This window comes from Carlito syrichta, unplaced genomic scaffold (genome assembly GCF_000164805.1).
Source record: "Carlito syrichta isolate Samal-C Ts95f unplaced genomic scaffold, Tarsius_syrichta-2.0.1 Scaffold310954, whole genome shotgun sequence".
Taxonomy (NCBI): Eukaryota; Metazoa; Chordata; class Mammalia; order Primates; family Tarsiidae; genus Carlito; species Carlito syrichta.
The window spans coordinates 50,029-70,222 of NW_007255050.1; the positions used below are offsets into that span (position 1 = coordinate 50,029).

General features: G+C 36.6%; 1 protein-coding gene across 1 annotated transcript in view; it reads left to right on the forward strand.

Annotated features, from left to right (window-relative positions):
- Window positions 1-20,194, forward strand: part of DSCAM (DS cell adhesion molecule) — a gene marked incomplete at its 5' end in the record, with an annotated part of 312,828 nt that overhangs the window by 39,265 nt on the left and 253,369 nt on the right. The window contains 2 exons of the mRNA XM_008068451.1: window positions 245-523; window positions 12,570-12,689. Of these exons, the coding sequence (XP_008066642.1) occupies window positions 245-523; window positions 12,570-12,689 (399 nt within the window). The remainder of the gene's footprint in view (window positions 1-244; window positions 524-12,569; window positions 12,690-20,194) is intronic.

Genomic DNA, 20,194 nt, shown 5'->3' on the forward strand with positions numbered 1-20,194 from the left:
AATTAGCTTAAACATTTGATGAAGCACAAATCAAGCCAAGTTTATCAATTAGAATTATGAGAAAATTGAAGTAACAGGAACATAATAACAAATTTCTTATAGTTCTTATATTAATCTGTTATATCAATGACTATATTACTTTTTCATTGCCATATAAGCAGGTTAAAGGAAATGAAAATGTAGAGTATGCACAAGATTTGTTATCATCTTCTCTCTATTGCTTCCCCTCCCCCTTTTCTTCCAGTTCCACCTTTTATCCAACCTTTTGAGTTCCCAAGATTCTCCATTGGGCAGCGAGTCTTCATCCCATGTGTTGTGGTCTCAGGAGACTTACCCATCACGATCACCTGGCAGAAGGATGGCCGGCCAATTCCTGGGAGCCTTGGGGTGACTATTGACAACATTGACTTCACAAGCTCCTTAAGAATTTCCAATCTCTCCCTGATGCATAACGGGAATTATACCTGCATAGCCAGAAATGAGGCGGCAGCTGTGGAACACCAAAGTCAGCTCATTGTGAGAGGTAAGCAGAGGACTCTGGGCTGGATGGCATGGATAGAACTGAATTCAACAATGTTCAAAGATGGTGTGGCTTGAAATGTTGTGAAAATAGCTAGAACTCAAAGAAACTCACCCTTGTCCCATAAAAAATGCAACTCTAGAAACCAACCATGAATGCCCTGAAACTCCAAGATAAGGTTTTATTTACCTAAAATATGATGCTTCAAATCATTAGCAGCTAAGAAATGGGTGAATAAAAAAGTGAGAGCCATAGGATTTAATTCATAAAATGAGACTTCCATATGCAAACCCAATGATTTTTGAAGAATGAAGTCTGTGAGCTCTGGCTTTATTGTATTTATATAGTACTTTTAAAATAATACTTCTTATCAAAAAATGCTCTTTAAAAAATATGTGTCAAAGTCAAAAGTCACAGTAGTAGCTTTTTGTATATTTTGGCTATCTTTAGAATGTGATTTTCTTTGCTCCTCTTTTTTTATTTAGCATTAAATCTATCATTATTTTGAAAAGGTGTTGCAGCATTTTTAAGTTAAGCAGAGTATGGTAGTGTTTACTGAAAAGTGTAAATAGAGTAGTCTAACTTGTACAAAATGTTGGCAGTGGTCTCATTACATCTAAAAGGTAAGCACTGGTCTTATTTCAAATCCTAATTCACTTTTTATTAATGTTCAGATCTGCAAAAGAAGCAGCTAGCATTCTCTAAAGCCTGTTAAACATGGATATTCTGTGATTTTATTATTCTCTACCAGTACTATGCATTCATCTACCAGTACTATGTTCATTCACATTGCAAAAGTAACTGTATGAAACTAAAGATTCATGGTGTTAATTATTTGCAGTCAAAAATTTCCAAATATTGTGGTCTCAGCATAATTTTCAGAAGAAGATTATTTCCATTATTTTCAGAATATTAGATAGATTGCAGTGAACTCTTTCTGGAACAGCAGATTCCTATGTCCTTCCTCAGTCCTTAAGCCTGTCCCCTTGACACCTATCCTTCCTTTCTGATTGAGAAGAGGTCCACTTCCTATTTCTTGTCAGCAAAAGAAAGTGACAGGAACTTAGAAGTCAAATGAAGAAACCGACTTCGTATTTCTGAGAAAAAAAAAAAATCCCCCGAGTGAATAACTAAGAAAATATATCTTAGATACAAACTAAAGCTACTCATTTTTCTTTTCTTCTTTTTTTTTTCTTTTGCCTTGTACTTTTATGTATAAGAATTGAAATATTTAATTTTTTCTTGAATTTTTTTGAAGATAAAAATGGGAGTCAACCTAATATCTGTTTCACAAGTATTTTCTTATAAGCAGAATTGACTCTTACCATGGTTTCGGAAGGGCAAAACAGTACATCAGCCTGCCTTTTATATAATCTGCTCTGAAGGATCCAGGTCAGGGAACAGAAATGTTAGATTAAAATGTACAAGTATGTTCTTTGTATCATTTGCCCTTTCAGAAAAGGCAACCAAACTGTTTTTGGCCAAGACTAAGGTCAAATGAACTGAAATTGAGCTTAACTTTTTGTATTATTGTAGTGGATCACAATAAGATTAATGGCTATGTGTTATTGTTCTTCAAATATGTTAAATAAGCTTCTGTAAAATTAACATTAAATCACCAGTTTGATGATATAACCCCGAGAAAGGAGATGTGTTTCACAAACAGGTCAACATGACTAAGAAGTAGGCAAAACCAAGATGATGTGGGGTCATGATTCTCAATCTGAACAGCACTGTAGATTTAAGAAATCTCCAGCCTGGGATATTTAAGGAAACACTGATCTGTGTTTTTTGGTCCCAACTCAGATCAATTAAATCATAATCTTTTGGGAATATGGGAGTAGATCCATCCTCTAGATCTCCAGGGAATTCTTCTTCTTCTTTTTTTTATCTTGAAAATCACCATTTAGTGTTCTCAAATTTTGCTGCACATTCCAATTTCATGGGGAGCTCTGAAAAAGTCCTGGTGTTCAGGCTTCAGCCCCTATTTAGGAAATCACTATATTTGGAGATGGTACCCACACATCAATTCTTCATGAAATCCCCAAGTTGATTCTAATTTGCGGCCAAGTTTGAGACCCAGGCCCCAAGTGATTTGAATAAGCAGCGAATTTAGAAGTTTGAATTACGTTTTTCTAAATGTCAAGAGCTGATGTTGTTGACTTTGACCAGGGCAGTAACATGGCTAGACTTATCTTTTTAATTACCATACTTTCAGCTGTGTAAAGAATGGACTGAACCAGAAAGCAAGATAAAAGTGCCTTGGATGCAGGGAGTAATGTTATGGTCATGAGGAGCAGTTAAATTGGCAACAATTTAAATAAATAAATTTAATAAATAAAACATGATTGTAGGGTGAATGCTGCAAAGGAGGAAAAGGGAATCCACAATGGAATCCTGTTTTGCCTAATAATGAGGTGAATGGAAGGTGTCTTCAGCAGAAGATGAGAAGAAACCAGGAAGAACAGTCTTGACAAGGAAAACAATGATACGGAGTGTGCCCTGACCTAACACACTCCAACATTTAAGGTTCCAGAATAAGCAGAGGAGGAATCAGCAAAAGAGACAGAGGGAAAGGAACAGCTGGTAAAGGAGGTGGAAATCCAGTGGGTTGTGAGGCCCTGTTAGCAAAATAGGACATACAGTATGAAAAGGGGGTAATAGGATCATTAAATCCTGCTGAAAGTAGAGAAAGAAGAAAGTCAAGCATTGGTTGGTCATTTCAGAAAAAGTCACATTGTGACTTTGAAGGGTGGAGTGACTGAAGCAAGGGCTTGATTAGAGGTACTTAAGAAAAGAAAGGAGATGAATGTGCAGAAACTCAAGAAAATCAAATTTTTAAATAATTTTAGGAGTTTTTCAATGATAGGAGGCAGAATATGTGGAGCTTGTATAGACAACAGTGATCTTGCTGGGTGTAGAAGACACAGATAGAAACTTAAAGTCACTGCAATGATATTTCAGGACAAGTTACTGGAGCTGTTCAAAGAAAGATTTCTAGAACTCTCTAGGGCTCCTTTACAGTATTTAGCTGAATACTAAGCTTCACATGCACAAGTTGAAGCTTCATGAACTCCAGCAACGGTAATGCTAGAACAGAGACCACATGGAGAATTCACTTGAAATCTCAGAAATCTAGTCCTGGAATAAGGGTTACCCTAGGCCAGCCCTCAAAAAGCCTAAAGAGGTTCTAGACAAGATAAAACTTCTCTGCTAGTAAATTAATTTTCTGCAAAAATAAAATTTGACACTCAGAAGGAAAGCAACAAAATCCACACTTAATAGCATACCATGTCTACAATACACCATACACAATAAAAATACCGGCACACCTCATTTTATTGTGCTTCACTTTATTGCACTTCCCAGATATTGCTTTTTTCCCTTTCTTTCTTTCTTTTTTTTTTTTCTTAAACACACAGAAGGTTTGTGGCAACCCTATGGAGCAAATCTATCAGGACCATTTTCCAACAAGATGTGTTCACTGCGTGTCTCTGTGTCACGTTTTGTTACTTCTACCTCATTGAACACATGAATGATAAGAAAATGAAACAACTTTATTGCTGATAGAGAGAAATTTAGTGGTCTGGAAAGAAGATTAAAACAGTCGCAACATTCCCTTAAGCCAAAGTCTAATCCAGGGCAAGGCCCTGATTATTCCAACTCTATGAAGGCTAAGGGAGGTGAAGACACTACAAAAGAAAAGTTTGACCTTGGGTCATTGTTTGATAGTCTAGGTCGCTAAGAAGATTTATAAAGATTTCATCTAAAATAAATTAGCTGTTCGTCATAAGGGAAATATAAAAACAAAAAAACCAAAAACAAAACCCCCACACAAAAATCTCTTAGCTTTCATGTATGTGTCCCATGACAGTGGAGCAATGAGTTCCTTGATGTCGTATTCAGGTGGGTGACCTTGGCAGGAATGAAGCCATTTTGAGGAAAAAGGACTAAACTTGATGACAGAACATATCTGCCCTTTGGTTCCTGTTATTGGCAAAAAAGCTGCCAGCGTAATGGTTCCTATCTGATTCCAAAGGAGGGCGGTTTTCTCACACTTCTTATAATAGATCAGTTATTTCTGTCCTTTTATGACGAGTTGCATATAGGGAAACAAACACACTAGCCAAAAGGCTTATAGCTGGCCTTCAGTTGACAGGAAAAATAAAAATTATACAAGGCCATTATTTTACTACTATGTTTATTGATCCAATTTTTAACATCATATCCATACTATGATTTTCACTCATTTATTCTTTCTTTCTTCCCTTCAAAAATATTTATGAAACATTTGTTTCATAATAGGTGTTGTTCTGGGTGCTGAGGATGCTGCAGCAATAAAAACAGAGAGTTCACATATCTGCCCCTAGAGATCAAATTCTATTGGACAGAGGAGATAATGAACAAACAATGTCAGATATCTACAAGTACTATAAAAAAATGTTTGGTGAGAAGATTGAGAAAGACCGGGATTAAAAAATATTTTATGTAGGCTGAGCAGGGTTCAAAGGACAGTAAGAAGATGGACCTGCCTCCTGTTCAGTAAACGAGGACAAAAAGTGAAAGGCAGAGAGATTAGCAGGGGCCAGGTTATCTATTCTGAATGATAGGAAACCACTGGATTTTAGTTTCCTGTGGCATAAATTAAATCTCACCTAGACTTTGATCAATTCCCATTTCAGCTAAAGGTCATTCAGTAAAGAACAGCAATATCTATTTATGTACCCCCTCCCACCAACACTAAATAGCTTCCAGTTGTTTTACCTTCAATAAAACTGAATCCCTGTTCAGAACTAGGAACCCCTACTTTGTTCTTTGGAAATGTGTAGTGAATAGGAAATCATAAATTTCAAACACAAGACATTGAACTACGTTTAAGACTAGAAAAACTGACTATCCTATTATAAACATACTATTTCTTCTTTAAAAAACAAGACGAAAAGAATCTCCCTCCCCACATACAATAAACAGATCAAGCCAGACATTGCTGTATTTTGAACAACCCTCATTCTAGGCAATATCAGGAGCAAACTTCCTCAAAAGAATCCCTTTGAAACTTCAGATACTGTCAGTCTCTGCGAATCTCCTGACAGGATTTTGGTATGTTAGAATATATATCAAATTGATCTTTTGGAGAAAACAGAAGAGCTCCATTATGTGCATGTAATTATGATTCAGGACAGCATATGGCACAAATAGCCTACATTGCATCTTGAGGATGAGACATCATTATTTGGTTGAACCCATTTATCTTTTAAATTGCTCCCCATTCCCATTGGAAATATTACTCTATTTTAAAACCAACTATATTGGCAAGCATGATCACTACAATATACCAAATAATGTGTTATTCTAGTAAAAGGAAATCAGAATATAATTTTTAGAAAAGGAAACCAGCAACTTTGGGGAATTATACACCCAGACAACACAAAGTATTCAGAGTTTTTAGGCCTTTTAGCATAAGTTTTGGATCAAACTGCAACAATTCCAAAGGCTCCACATCCATTTCAGGGTGTGTATCTTGTTGACCAAAATCCACTCATGGAATTTTCTGCTGTTCTCTCTCAAATGGTTCTTCTGTTGGGCCCTTTCTATTCCAAGACCTTAAACTTTGAAGTCAATCTGATCTGAGTTATTAACTGAGCCATGCTTTGTTTCCCAAGTCCGTATAACTAAAGTAATAATATCTATTTATGCATGTGTCCACTCAACACATAGTGACAGAATGCCTCTCATGCTGCAGCTCTGTTACATATTGGGACACAATGGTCTGTGAGAAAGGAAGTTTTTGTTCTTGCAGAGTATACAGCCTGATATGGGAGACAGACAATTAAATAAACAACACCAAACAAGTGTGATAAAGGCTATGACAGAGTAATTAAGCATTAGAGAAACACTTAATCTCATCCATAGCTTCAGAAAAGGTGACCCAGACTACATGAGCTCTCAGCTGAGATGCAGATATTAATAAGTGGAAATTTGTTAAACAAAGAGATGCGGAAGCCTGTGTGAAGACTTGGCAGCAAGAATGAGCTTGAGAAATGCAGAATAGACAGGGTTTTAGAAGCGCTGGGCAAAGTCTACAAGAAGGGAATGTCACAAAATGAAACTAGAGGCCAAGGATTCAATTACAAAGAGCTTTTTAAGTATTGTAAGTGTCTGGATCATACCATATGACTATGGGAATACATGATAATTTTAAGCAGGGAAGTCATGACATCTGATTTGTGTCTTAAAAGGATCCTTTAGACCACCGTGTGAAAAATTTATTAAAGTGACGGTGGCAGGAAAACGAAAAAATAGACAATATTGACTTTGTTCTAGGTTGAGTTTCCTTGAAAGCAGAATGTGAGGTACAGAATTGATTGCAGATTCTTTAATTGGAATGTTATTTCTGGATCTCAGAGCATTAGAATGGGAAAGGATAAGATCAGAAAGGGCAAAATAATCAATAAAGTTTGCTTTAATAAGTTGGTTGCTGCCAGGGACAAGTGAATTTGGGAACCCTCCAAGAAATCACATAGAGCAGTGGTTCTTGAAGTGTAGTCTCTGCAACAGAATCACCCAAGAGCTCATTAGAAAGGCAGATTCTTGGATCCCACCCCAGACCTACTGAGTCAGAGTCTATGGGCACAGAGTTTAGTAATGTGTGTTTTAATCAGTTTGAGAAGCACAGGCATAGAACATGTTTAAAAAAGAGAAGTAGAGCCTTTATACCCAGACTCCTGTCCATCATTGATGGGCAATTGTTTTCCACATGCCGGGGTTGTGAAAGTCACATGAGTAAAGGTCTATATGACTTCAGTGAAGAGAATTTCCTGCCCTTAGTGCAGTATTCTAGCAAAGTGTGTGAAGTTGTCCAGCCCAGGATGCTGAAACCAGATGAACAGGAGGCATGTGACACTTTGCCGCATACCTGGACTACTTTTTGTGAATAAGGTGTGATTGTGGGCCTGAAAAAAATTTGAGCATATGTGATAAATTTTCAAGAGATAATCATTAGTACCTGATACAAGGAGATAAAAGAGGAAGAAATGAAAGATAATACGCCGGGCTCGGTAGTTCAATCTGTAATCCCGCGCCTTTAGGAGGCTGAGGGAGTGGATTGCCTGAGCCCGCGGGTTCGAGACCTGCCTGGGCAGCGAGACCTCATCTCTACAATAAATCAAAAAATCAGCCAGGCGTGGTAGCACATGCCTGTAATTCCCGCTACTTGGAAGGCTGAGGCGGAAGGATTGCCAGGGCCCAGAAGGTCAAGGCTGCGGTGGCCAGGAGTGGCCACTGCACTCCAGTCTGGGCGACAGAGTGAGACTCCAACTTAAAAAAAAAAAAAAAGAAAGATAATTCATGGTTTTCTTTTTTGAGGACTTTTCCAGGTGGTGACAGGAATGGATATGTGTTATTGTGGAGGCTTTTGTTGGAGGTACCTGTGAAATATCTAGTGGTTGGTGGGATAAAGGAAAGGGAAGATAAAGGCAATCATCATGACAAGAGTGAGTGAAACAGCTCAGGAAATATGTTGAGTAAGATGTAAAGGAAACTGGGAATGAAACCCTGAGAAGTAGGAATGGGGACTTGCTTCTTAATAAATAAATAAAATAAGAATTGTCTTTTGTCTCGAGGAGAGTTCTGGGAGAGGTCAAAAGAGGGAACTTAACTCATCTAAAGCACACTGGGTACTCAGTAAGTGTTCACTTTTCTTACCAAGTGACTCCTTGGGGGAATTCCTGCTTTCTCAGAACAATTATTTGGGCTACTATTTTTTGAAAGAATACATCTGGATCTGGCAATAGTTAGTTCTTTAAAAAAGATCTTCACTTATTTTAGTAAACTTCTGCTTAGTGAATAAAAAATACTGGGAATTTTATGGTCTTTAATGATGTCAACCATTCCAAGTGCTTACAGCATACAAGAATGGATGCCACTAGTTACATATTAAATAATAGGCCTTCATTCAGACACTTTTCCTGCTCTCGAGCTTAATGCTCCTGTCTCAGTGTAATGAAAACCCCCATGGGACTGTGTATCTTGTATATTCAAATTAGGTTCTGGGTAAACAAAAAACATTTATTTAGAAACAAAATACATTTTCCAGAGATCCATCTCCTTTACCCAGGCAAGGCCAAACTCAAATAAAGCACATCCTTACAGGTGTACAATCTAAGGAGATCTGGTCTTAGGTCTACTTGGTGTGAGCACCGGATAATACTAGGATCAGAATTCTTAATGTAACTCTCAAGATGACTTTCAGGAAACAGACCTACATATTTACTGGAACATGGTAAGAAACCATTTAGGGACTGAATATTTGGATTCATGATAGTCTTCTACCAACATTTAAAGGAAATGTATATTCACTAAGTAATTTATAACATTTTCCTCAAAATGGTCTCAAATTGTATAATGTATAAACTTAAATTCAAATAACTGAGCTATTAATTATTCCTGTTGCCATAAAAATTAAGTTTACTTATTGCTGAACTTCTTTCTTAGGGTTTTATGTGAACATGGATCAGTGTGGGTTTCTGAAGAGAAAATTGCAGTCTCGGAGCAAAGGGGTGTACATGAGACATCCTTTGGCTACTCTTACCAGCATCTGAAACGATTTTTAATAATGAAATAGAAATTACTATTTTGCTATTAATTCAGGGACCATTTTCATTTGTAATTACCTTATAATGCACCAATTTTTATTTTTCATATAAACCACTTTGATGAGTTTTTAAGTAAGTTTTCTTTGGATTAGAACCAAATTGAGGGGTGGGGTCATAGATAAATTGTAACTGGACATTCTTCCAGAAGAAATTATTGCTCTTAGCAGAATGTGAACCAGATAGCACATGGCATGATGTCTTACACTTTGCAATCTACCCTTGAGGTTTATTGATCATTTTACTAGACCATTTTGCTCTATATTATCTCTAGCATATTTCTTAGAAATCATTTCCTCACCATGAGACAATTCTTTTAAAATTATTGTAAATATATTTAAATTTTATTGAATATATTTGTTTTAGAATACCATTTACATAAGGCAAAACTTCTTACTAGCTAAGCAATATCCCAGAGACCCATTGGTTAGGTAAATTATTAATTACATTTGCAAGTTAGAAACTTTGTTCATTAGGGATATGTCAAATCTGGACATATTTATATTTACTAAATTCACCAATACTTCTACAGCACTTAATCTTTTCCAACCACTGTTCTGAGAACTATTCTAATGTTTTCTTCATTTGATTTGCATAGCAGTCTATTAAAATGGGTAGTGTAATCATCCCAAATTTGCAGATAAGAAAATTAAAGCTAAGAGACATTTGATAATTTGGACAAAATCATTCAATAGGAAGTGGCAGAGCTGAAAATCAATCCTAGGGTTTTTAAAATTTTTTTATTTGAAAGATGTGAGGTACAATTCAGGATGGGTATACAAATGTTCATTATGCAGGTACCTTTGTCGATGAGGTGTGGCCCCCCTCCCCTGGAAGATTCCCACTACTGCCAATCCCACCTCCCCACATCCGGTGGTTTCCTGCTACTCTGAATCCTTTTCTTATAGTATTACAATAATTATTCAAGGTCTGCTTATGAGTGAGAACATGTGACACTCAGGTCTTTGTTTCTGTGATAGATCGCTCAATATTATAGACTCTAAGTCCATCTAAGTTTCTGTGAAGTTCATAATTTTGTCCTTCTTTATGGCTGCATAATATTCCATCATGTATATGTATCATATTTTCTTTATCCAGTCCTCTTTTGATGGGCAGCATGGTTGTTTTTGCTGTTGTGAACAATGCTGCAATAAACACGTGTGCAGGTAGTTTTTTTGTAGAGTGATTTGAGTTCCTCCGGGTATATTCCCAGTAGGGGGATTGCAGGGTCGTATGGAATGTCGATTTTTAGATCTTTTAGGAATCGCCAAACTTTTTTCCACAGAGGTTGTATTAGTTTACACTCTCATCAACAGTGTAGATGTCATCAGTGATACGACCATTCAAACACAAATGATTCAGAGAACCCCTTACAAGACAACAAATGAGAAGATCAACTCCTAGACACATAGTAGGAATAAAAGTAGGTTTACAAGAAAAAACCCTAGCCGGGCTCGGGCTCAACCTCGGTGGCTCAACCACGCCTTTGGGAGGCTGAGGTGAGTGGATTGCCTGAGCCCGCGGGTTCGAGACCCGCCTGGGCAGTGAGACCTCATCTCTACAATAAATCAAAAAATCAGCCAGGCATGGTAGCGCATGCCTGTAATTCCGGCTACTTGGAAGGCTGAGGTGGAAGGATTGCCGGAGCCCAGCAGGTCGAGGCTGTGGTGGCCGGAAGCGACCACTGCACTCCAGTCTGGGCAACAGAGTGAGACTCCAACTCAAAAAAATAAAAAGAAAAATAAAAAAAAGAAAAGAAAAATTCCTAAAGGCAGCAAGAGAAAAAGGTCAGACTACCTACTGGGGAAGACCAATTAGAATAGCAACAAACTTATCTACAGAAACACTTCAGGCTAAGATAGCTTGGAGACCAATCTTCAAAGTTCTCAAAGATAAGCAATTTCAACCAAGAATTACCTACCCAGCTAAGCTAAGCTTCATTAGTGATGGAGAATTAAAATCCTTCCCAGACATTCAATCCCTACGAATTTACGCTGTCTCCAGACCAGCTCTATGAGAAACACTTAAAAAGTATTAAACACATAAGAAGGAAAAAAAAGAAAGACAATGCCCTTCACAAACCCAGGTGTTTAATTAACACTTGTCTCTACGCTGGCAGCTATCTTTTCCTGTTGCCTTTCCATGTGTAATGCTTTCTACAATAGGCTAGAATAGAAAATTAAAGATAATTTATTCTCCAAAAACACAGCAATGAGTTCCATCTCTAGTTGCTTCTGTGTCATAATACTGTTCCCTCCTTCTAGTTATTTTATGGACAAAGTGATCTTCACTTGGCTCTTATCATTTTAATGTACTTCTAAGCTCTTTGCCAACTTAGACTGTAGTCTTCTTTCCAGTCTTTTACCTACAGTGACTGGTGTTCCTATCTATTTGTAGCACATAGACTTACATTTCTGTCTCAAAATGGATAATTCTGGGTATCACAAGACAGACAATTACCAGGAATTTCTACGTATTCAATATATAATGAATATAATTTATCTCCTCTTACATAATCTATGACTTCCTCATTGAAAGTCCATCCCATAATGAATCACCAATCTGCTGAGAAAGATTTGAGGATGATAATGCCTTCAGATGCTTCCTTTCCTTAAAGAATGTGTGTCATCTCTATAAGAGAAAACTCAAAGACTCTTAAAATTCTAGTAGCTTACCTCAAAGCAATGGGTTTCTCTTGGCAGATACTTTTTAAGCAAAGTACATATGATATGTTAGGTAGGGATGGATCTTTCTAGTACCTCACACATTCACCAGATAGTACCTCTTTGGCCTGGAATGGTGCTGACATCAGAAATAATGTTCTATGTGTCCTCATCAGAATTTTGGAAAAAGTTCAGTAACATGCCGTGTTCTTTATTGTCTTTGGGGAATACCTATTAATTCTCCCTTCATCTCCTGTTAGAGGAAAAATCAATATCAAATGCTTTGAACAGTTTACTACAGAGGAATACTTATCCTTGATAATTGCTTTTTGAGGAAAAAATTTATATTTTAACTGTTCTTTAAATGATAGTTCTGATTCTATTTTCCATGGAGTGAATTCCTGAAGATCTTTGATAACACAAAGAAAAAAGCAAAATGTTTCATTCCCTTGGTTTAGTCAAATTTCCACACTCAGGGGGCCAATTTTCCCTAGTGTGAGGTACTTTTTCTTGCTACAAAAGCTTATTGATATGAGGCAGAAAAGTTTCCAGCACTGAGAGTACTCCCTCAATTTTTCCCATACCAACAATACTGTTTTTTTTTAATTTTCCATGCATATAAAACATTATTTGGTATTTTAATGTGTATTAAAGTGATTCTCTGTTTTTAAAGAATCACATCTTTAATTGTTTTTGCTCTTGTCTGAATGACTGGTGACATTTCTCTCATTTCAGTTCCTCCTAAGTTTGTAGTTCAGCCACGAGACCAGGATGGGATTTATGGCAAAGCCGTTATACTCAATTGCTCTGCAGAGGGTTACCCTGTGCCTACCATCGTATGGAAATTCTCTAAAGGTATGATATTACCCAATTTGCTTGTTACTTGTCAAGCATATGTTATGTTCTAATGGATTGAATGAGCACTTTTAGACTTTCCAGAGAGACTTCATGCAAGTGGTTATGGGTCCCTATCTCTACCAAGTCTATCCTTCTCTCACAGACACCCCTCCTGGTCCATTTAGGTGTTTTCATTCAGACCAAGAAAGGATATGTTCTGACATACCATGCCCATGGAAAGACCGCAAAGGGAGGTAGGTTATTTGTATAGGTTATTTTAGCACTGGCACTTGGGAAAGTACTACCTTACCCATTTATATTAGATAACCATGGTTTGCTTAGAGACCACTGAATACCTGTATATGTGGAGTTGCAAGTTTAAATTGTCAGATTTTCTCATAATTAGGAAATTATGTCCTCAGTATTGAGATGTATGAGATTAAGTGGTTTTAGAAAGTTAAAAATAAAAGTGTTGATTGTTTTATTTCCCTGGTTACCTTAATACATATCATCTCCTTGGTATACTTTTTTTAAAAGTCAGATCCACTCAGTGTCTTATGAGTGTTCAATATTCTCTGTTTCCATTCCTTGTCATGTTTTCTCTTCAAATGCAGAACAGCACCTCACTGTTTTTAGGTAGCATTGTAAGCATTACATAAGTGGAAATATGGAAAATGGAAACTAAGGGTGGAACCATTTTAGACCCGGAAAAATCATTTATATACATCATATTGACTCCTTCAGAGAGGTTGCTTAACTGTCTTTGCAAACATATTAGGAGTTCTCTTTTTCTCATGCAGGCATCTTAATCCAGTAACTTATCAGACAGGACCAAATATGTACTGGTCAGATCAATCAATCAATCATGACCTTTTTTTCAACAATATAAGACCTACTATAGGTTTAATTGCTGTGAGTGTATTTGTTTCTTTAATCATGGCTTGTACTCTAGATGTCTCTTTTTAAAATAACATGCTGCATTTTCTTATTATGAAAACAACAATGGAGTGAAGCCAGTAGTGTGCTTGCCACAACCCTTCTGTCATATACTTTTAGAGGGAGAAGAAAAAGATAGAAGGAGGGCACTAGACACTATTTGATTAGGAGAACAATTCCTTTTTTTAAAAATCACTGAGACAACTTCCCTGTAGCATACGACATCCATTGTTCATGTAAAAAGTACTTGTTCAAAAATAAAACCTTGTTATTCAGCAAGTAGCTTCCCCAGCGACTTTTTATTTTAGGTCATATTTGAAGCTTCATGTTGCATGGTCACATGGGAATAGATAAATAGAGCCATTTAATTTAGTTTATATTTATGTATATTTGCTATTATGGACATTTTTTATGACACTTGCTTTTTTCAAAATTATTTTTAATGCTTGCCATCATGCAGATGTTCCCTCTGTCTCCCTTGGGTTGTTTCTAGTTTTTCCTGACAGCAAACACTGCAGCAAAGAACATCCCTGTATGTTAATTCAATTTGCATATGTATCATTTCCTTAGGAGAGCCAACAAACTAATGCTGAACTCTTTATGTTACAGAGTCCTCTTAAGAGAAAAAAGTAAATCTTGTGCTTTTAAGTGGCTAAAGTCACTCTTAAGATAATAGATAGTTTAAGTGTACTTATTGATGTATTCATATAAACTCTCCACAGACACTAAAAAGTCATATAAAACACCCATATTTATTGACATGGAAAGATATTCACAGCATATTGTTAACTGAAGAAAAAGATTTTAAGCCACAAACAATCAAAACAATCATTTGGTCAACATTTTAAAAATTTATATGTGTGTTTATGGGTATTCAATTGCTTGAGGACAGGCCTGAAAGGCTGGGTAAATTCCTAGAAGTGAAATAACATAGCCATATAGAAGGCTCTTGGTCTTTACCGGGCAAAGACTCTTTGATCACCAGCAGGGTGAGGGTGCATGCCCAACATCCTGACCGACTAGGTAGAGTATTTTTTATATTTTAAATATTTACAAACTGATGAGTAAAATGGCTTCCCACTTTAGTTTGCATATTTAGATTATTAATGATAGTTAAAATTTTTAATCTTATGTTTACTGGACACTTCTATTTCTCCTTTGGGGAATTTCTTTTCTTTTTTTTGGAGTTGGCATCTCACTCTGTCACCTAGGGTGGAGTACAGTGGCACACTCACATCCACCCCAGCATTGACCTGCTAGGCTCAGGTGATCCTTCTGTCTCAGCCTTCCAAGCAGCCGGAACTACAGGCATGTGCTACTGTGCCCGGCTAATTTTTCATTTATTGTAGAGACGAGGTCTTGCAAAGTTGCCTGGGCTGGTCTCAAACTTGCAGGCTCAGGCAATCCACTTGTCTCCTCCTCCCAAAGTGCTGGGTTTACAGGCTGAGCCACCAAGCCCTGCCCCTTTGAGAAATTTCTTATCTATGTAACTTACACACTTATCTTTATGTCCTATTTATTTGTAAGAATATTTTTATATGGATTAAGTAACCCTCGGTCTGTTATGGATGTTACTGACATGTTATCCCTTCTCATCACTGATTTATAAATTGTTTTAATAGCTTTTTTGTCTATAAATTTTATATATTATATCAAATCATCAAATAGAAAATAGAAATTGCATAAACAAATTTCAAAAAGTTAACTTCTCCCCCAAATAACAGCACTCAAAGGTAACCAGAGATAACTATTGCAAATAGGTTTAGTCTAGCCTTTCAGGCTTATCTCTAAGCCCGAAAGCCCTTAGACAAGCATATACACTTAAAAATTTTTAACCATAAGATCGTTCGTTACTTAAAATCTTTCTTCAGCTAACAATATGCCATGAATATCTTTCCATGTCAACAAATATGGGTGTTTAATATGATTTTTTGGCCAGGCAAGGTGGCTTAACCTGTAATCTCAGCACTTTGGGAGGCCAAGAGAGGATTGCCTGATCCTGGGGGTCTGAGACCAGCCTGGGCAACTTGGTGAGACCTCATCTCTACAATAAATCACACAAAAAAACTAACTGGGCATGGTGGCATGTGTCTGTAGTTCCAGCTACTTGGAAGGCTGAGGCGGAAGGATTGCCTAAGCCCAACAGGTCGAGGCCACAGTGGCCATGAGCTTGCCACAGCACATCTCTAGCCTGGATGAAAAGAGAGAGACTCCAACTCAAAAAAAAAAAAAAAAAATATATATATATATATATATGTATGATTTTTAAAAAAATGTCTGCGTAGTTTATTTAAATACATCAATAAGTACATTTAACTATTTATTACCTTGGTTTAGCGTGAGTTCAGCCACTTATACTCACAGGATTTACTTTTTCTCATAAGAGGAGTCTGGACATAGATAATTGAGGATTAGTTTGTTGACTCTCCTAAGTCATCAGAGAGCCAAACTTACATCTTGGGAAGAGTTCTGCCACTCCTAGCAGGTGTCTCTTATCTTCAAACGATGGCCACTGAGCTCCAGTGGTAACTTCCTTTCACATTTCCATGAAGGTTGGAAGAGTTAAAAGATGGCTGCCTCACCTACCTGAGTCAGCTCCCTTTAAGGACTTTTCCAGGAGAGTGTTCTGATTCTGCTGTCTCCCTGGCTGACTGGCCAGGTCACTCCTAGCTGTGAGGGTCTAAAAGTTGTCATGAGTGCAACTTGTGTTATTTTATTAAGTCAGAGAGGAGGTTGGATACTTGACAACTAGGTGTGTCTCCATTCACTATCATGGAATGTCCTTTTTTTGTTTTTCACTAGTTTTTCATTTTTGGAAAACAATTACAATGATTTCTGTTACATATATTTTTATGTATATAGACATATATGTATGCATATTTATATATCTTTATATAAATACATATATACATAAAGATATATAAATTAAAAATAAAAATATATATTTATATGTATAAAGTATGTATATGTCCATTTTTCCTGTGTTCTAATTTCTGTAAGTAGTATTCCTGGCTCAAATAATAAACAGTTTTTATAACTTTAAATAGGCATTGACAATTTGTCAGCATTTTATTCATTTACACATCCTCTTTCAATTTCCCTGTTCCATATAACCAAAATAATACTGGATAATATGCTTGTTTTAAAATATCTTCTAATCTAGTAAAGGAATGTTGTATACTATTATTTAATTATACAAGTAATTAAGATTTTTTAAAGAAAAATTTAGCCTTGCTTATGGACCATGTTTCCTATAGTCAAAGTAGTCACTAAGAGCATAAGTGCAGCTCCCTTACATGTGAAAAAAAAAAAAAAGATGTAGACAAAACAGAGGTGGGTTGCTTCTCTAAAAGTTGTAATAATTTAATCCTGGGGCTGCAGAATTCCAGAATAAATCACAGTGGTTTTAGGGTAACTATTGCAGAAATAAAACAATCTTTGCTGAAAAATAATGTTATTCTATTTTTAACCTTGGGTCAAGATACACAAAGTCTAAGACACTCAATTCTGTCTCCTGACTTTTTTTTCTTTTTCCATAAACAAATGAGGTCTTTTGTCTAAATGATATTTTAAAAATCAGGGCTTTATACACTGGTGGATCTTGCCTATGGTCCCAAAGGGCCACAGCTTAATGTCATTTTTCCAGTTACATGATTTTTAGTGGAAGGAACCAATTAAAATCACAAGGACCAGGACCCTCCCTATTAGCTTCTAAGAAGCAAACAAGGACTATGAATGCAAAAGAATATAATGATTCAATCATAGACTGCCCCGGGCATTCTTTACTCTCTCTGGCTGCCCGCAGATTTCCTAACCTCCAGGGAAACTTTGGTCATGAGAAAGTCCAAGGACAAGAGTCAAGTCATGGCAGGGGTTGAGGGATGGAACAGATAAGAAATAGTTTGCATTTAAAATAGCATTGCAAGTGCACCCTAATGTGCACTACACATTGCACTGCACAATGTAGTGTCTGAGAAAAGATTTCAAAGACATGAGATGAACCTTGTGAGTAATCATCGGGAGACAAGGGAAGAGCTGAAGATCAAGGTACCAACTAGTATCCAAGCCAGGGGTGGAATGGGCTTATGCCAGGAATGGTTTTGAAACATGAAAAAGGACACTGGCTGGGCAGAGTGAGTGAATAGAAGTCCCTGAGGTCTCAGGAGGCCAGACTCCTCCACTGGGTCCTCATCAAACATCACAAGGATGTGGCTCTATGCCGATGGGGAATGGGAATCAGAGTTATGACAATGATGCTCTCTCTCTTCTGCTGTTGCCACACTAAAACCAGAAGTGAGGACGCGATTGGGATAACCCAAGAGAGGTGAGTGATGTGACCTGCCTAATCCTGTAAAAGGGTCACAACGGCACTGTTATGTTTAAAGCAGACTGTATAGGGGGTAGGAATTACCAATAGACATGGTTCTGAGGCTGTGGCTGAAAGCAGGGTGATGGCAGTGGAGAAGGGACAAGTAGTTGGATTCAGAATGCCTTTATGCCTGATGAACTGAATGTTGGTGTGAGAGAAAAGAGGAACTCAGGACAATAAGTATAGCAGAGGTACCCTCATTGAGACAGGGCAAGTCCAAGTGAGATGATGTGGGGCCAAGACAAGATCAGGAATTTGAACCCCTCTCTGTAAACACAGCTATCAATTCCAGTATGAGCAATGATATGTTTTCTAAATATCTTAATTTTGTTGATAAATACTTTCTCCATTGTCATGGTATAGACTTTCTATATTCTATTCTGCTGCCATATGCCCAACTTTAGTATTTGCCATGACTCTGTGTTAGATTGATTTTGTGCTCACCACTAGTCCTTTGACCATGGTTTTTCCAGTGAGGAATATTCCAAGCTCTTCTCTGTTTACAAGGGTTTTTCTTTGCCTTTTATACCTAAAGGACAGTTTATTTGGTAGAAGATTAGTAACACACTATTTCCTGGGAGGGAACACAGCCTGCCTGATTTCCCTTTAAAAAGAGCTTAATCTTTTGCTTTTGTGGATTAAAGAACTGACTTTAACATCTGGTAAACTTATAGTCCATATTTTTGTGTTGTTCTTTTGGGGTTAAGTTTTCCACACATGTGGTTTGCCTATTTAATATGTAGATTCAAGACATCTTTTATTTATTTTTTCATGAATTGTGTCTCTAAGTATTTGTTCTCTTCCATGTTTTAATTTTCTTCCTCAGGGCTTCCAATTATGATTCCTGGGGGTCACCACCTATCTTCAATAGCTGTCATTTTTCTCCCTGATTTTTAAATTACTTGCTTCCATTTAAATTTTTTTGATATCTTAAAATTTCTATTCTCTATGTCATTTCCCCCAATGAAGTCTGTTTTCCTTTGTTCCAATTTTCCCTTCATTGTTGTGAGTTTAATTTTTCTCTCATCTCCAGCTCTGCCAGTTTCACATTCACTCTGTCTTGATCTCTGACTTTACAGGCACATGGTTATTTTATTTACAATTTTTATATAAATCATGACAATATTGGTTTTTAGTTGAGATTCATCACCTGACTTAGTTTTCTATTTCTTTCTTCTCTTTTCTTATATTATCTTTGCTAGATCCTGGCTTCTTTTTGAATACAGTAGTTGCACCTCATCCATGGGGGGGGACAAGCTCTAAGACCCCCAGTAGATACCTAAAACCATGGATAATACATATGTCATGCCTTTTCCTATACATGCACACTTATGTATGTATAGAAAAGTTTAATAAAGTTTAACTTTATTAACTTGTCATAAAGATTTAACTTTATAAATTTTTCATAAAGATTTAACTTTATTAATTTTCAATAAAAATTTAATTTTATTAACTTTTGATAAGATTAAAAATTATGTTAAAAATTAATTTAAAAATTTGATAAAGTTCACTTTATTAACATTTGTTGAAGTTTATAAATGATAAAGTTTAATTGATAAATTAGGTACAGGAAGAGATTAACAAAATAACTAATAATAAAATAGAACAATTATAAAAATATACTGTAATAAAAAGTTACATGAATTAGTATCTATTAATATTAGTGGTATCTCTCCCACAGAATATCTGACTATACCATACTTACCTGTTTTCAGACTGTGGCGGTCTGCAGGTGACGTAAATCTTGGAAAGCTAAACCATGAATAAGTGGGAACTAACTACTTACATTTGAAGAAAATCCATGTCCCCAGAAAGAGGAAATGGATTTTTTGTGCAAATATTCGATTTTTCTCTTAACCTCACTTCTCTGATTCCAATCCATGCCAAGTCCAGGGAAGCTCCTGCCTCCACCCATCCTGTGCACATTGGCTCAACTGATGAGGTTTTGCTCTTCACAGGTGACCCTTTGCTGAAGCCTGCTAAGATTGACGGCAGTGGCCAATATTCGCTTGCCTTTCTACTGCCCCTCTAGTCAATCTACACTCTTGGTGCCCATTTACCTATTTTGTAGTTGAAATTTTGGCTATTTCCTAATTTAAAAAATATAATTTTCATGTTATAGTCTTTCTCCCAATCCCTTCTGTGTGGTTTCCAGGAGGAAAAGAAGAAATACTTATGCCTCCACCTTCAAATTTATAAAATTCTTGTTTATATACAA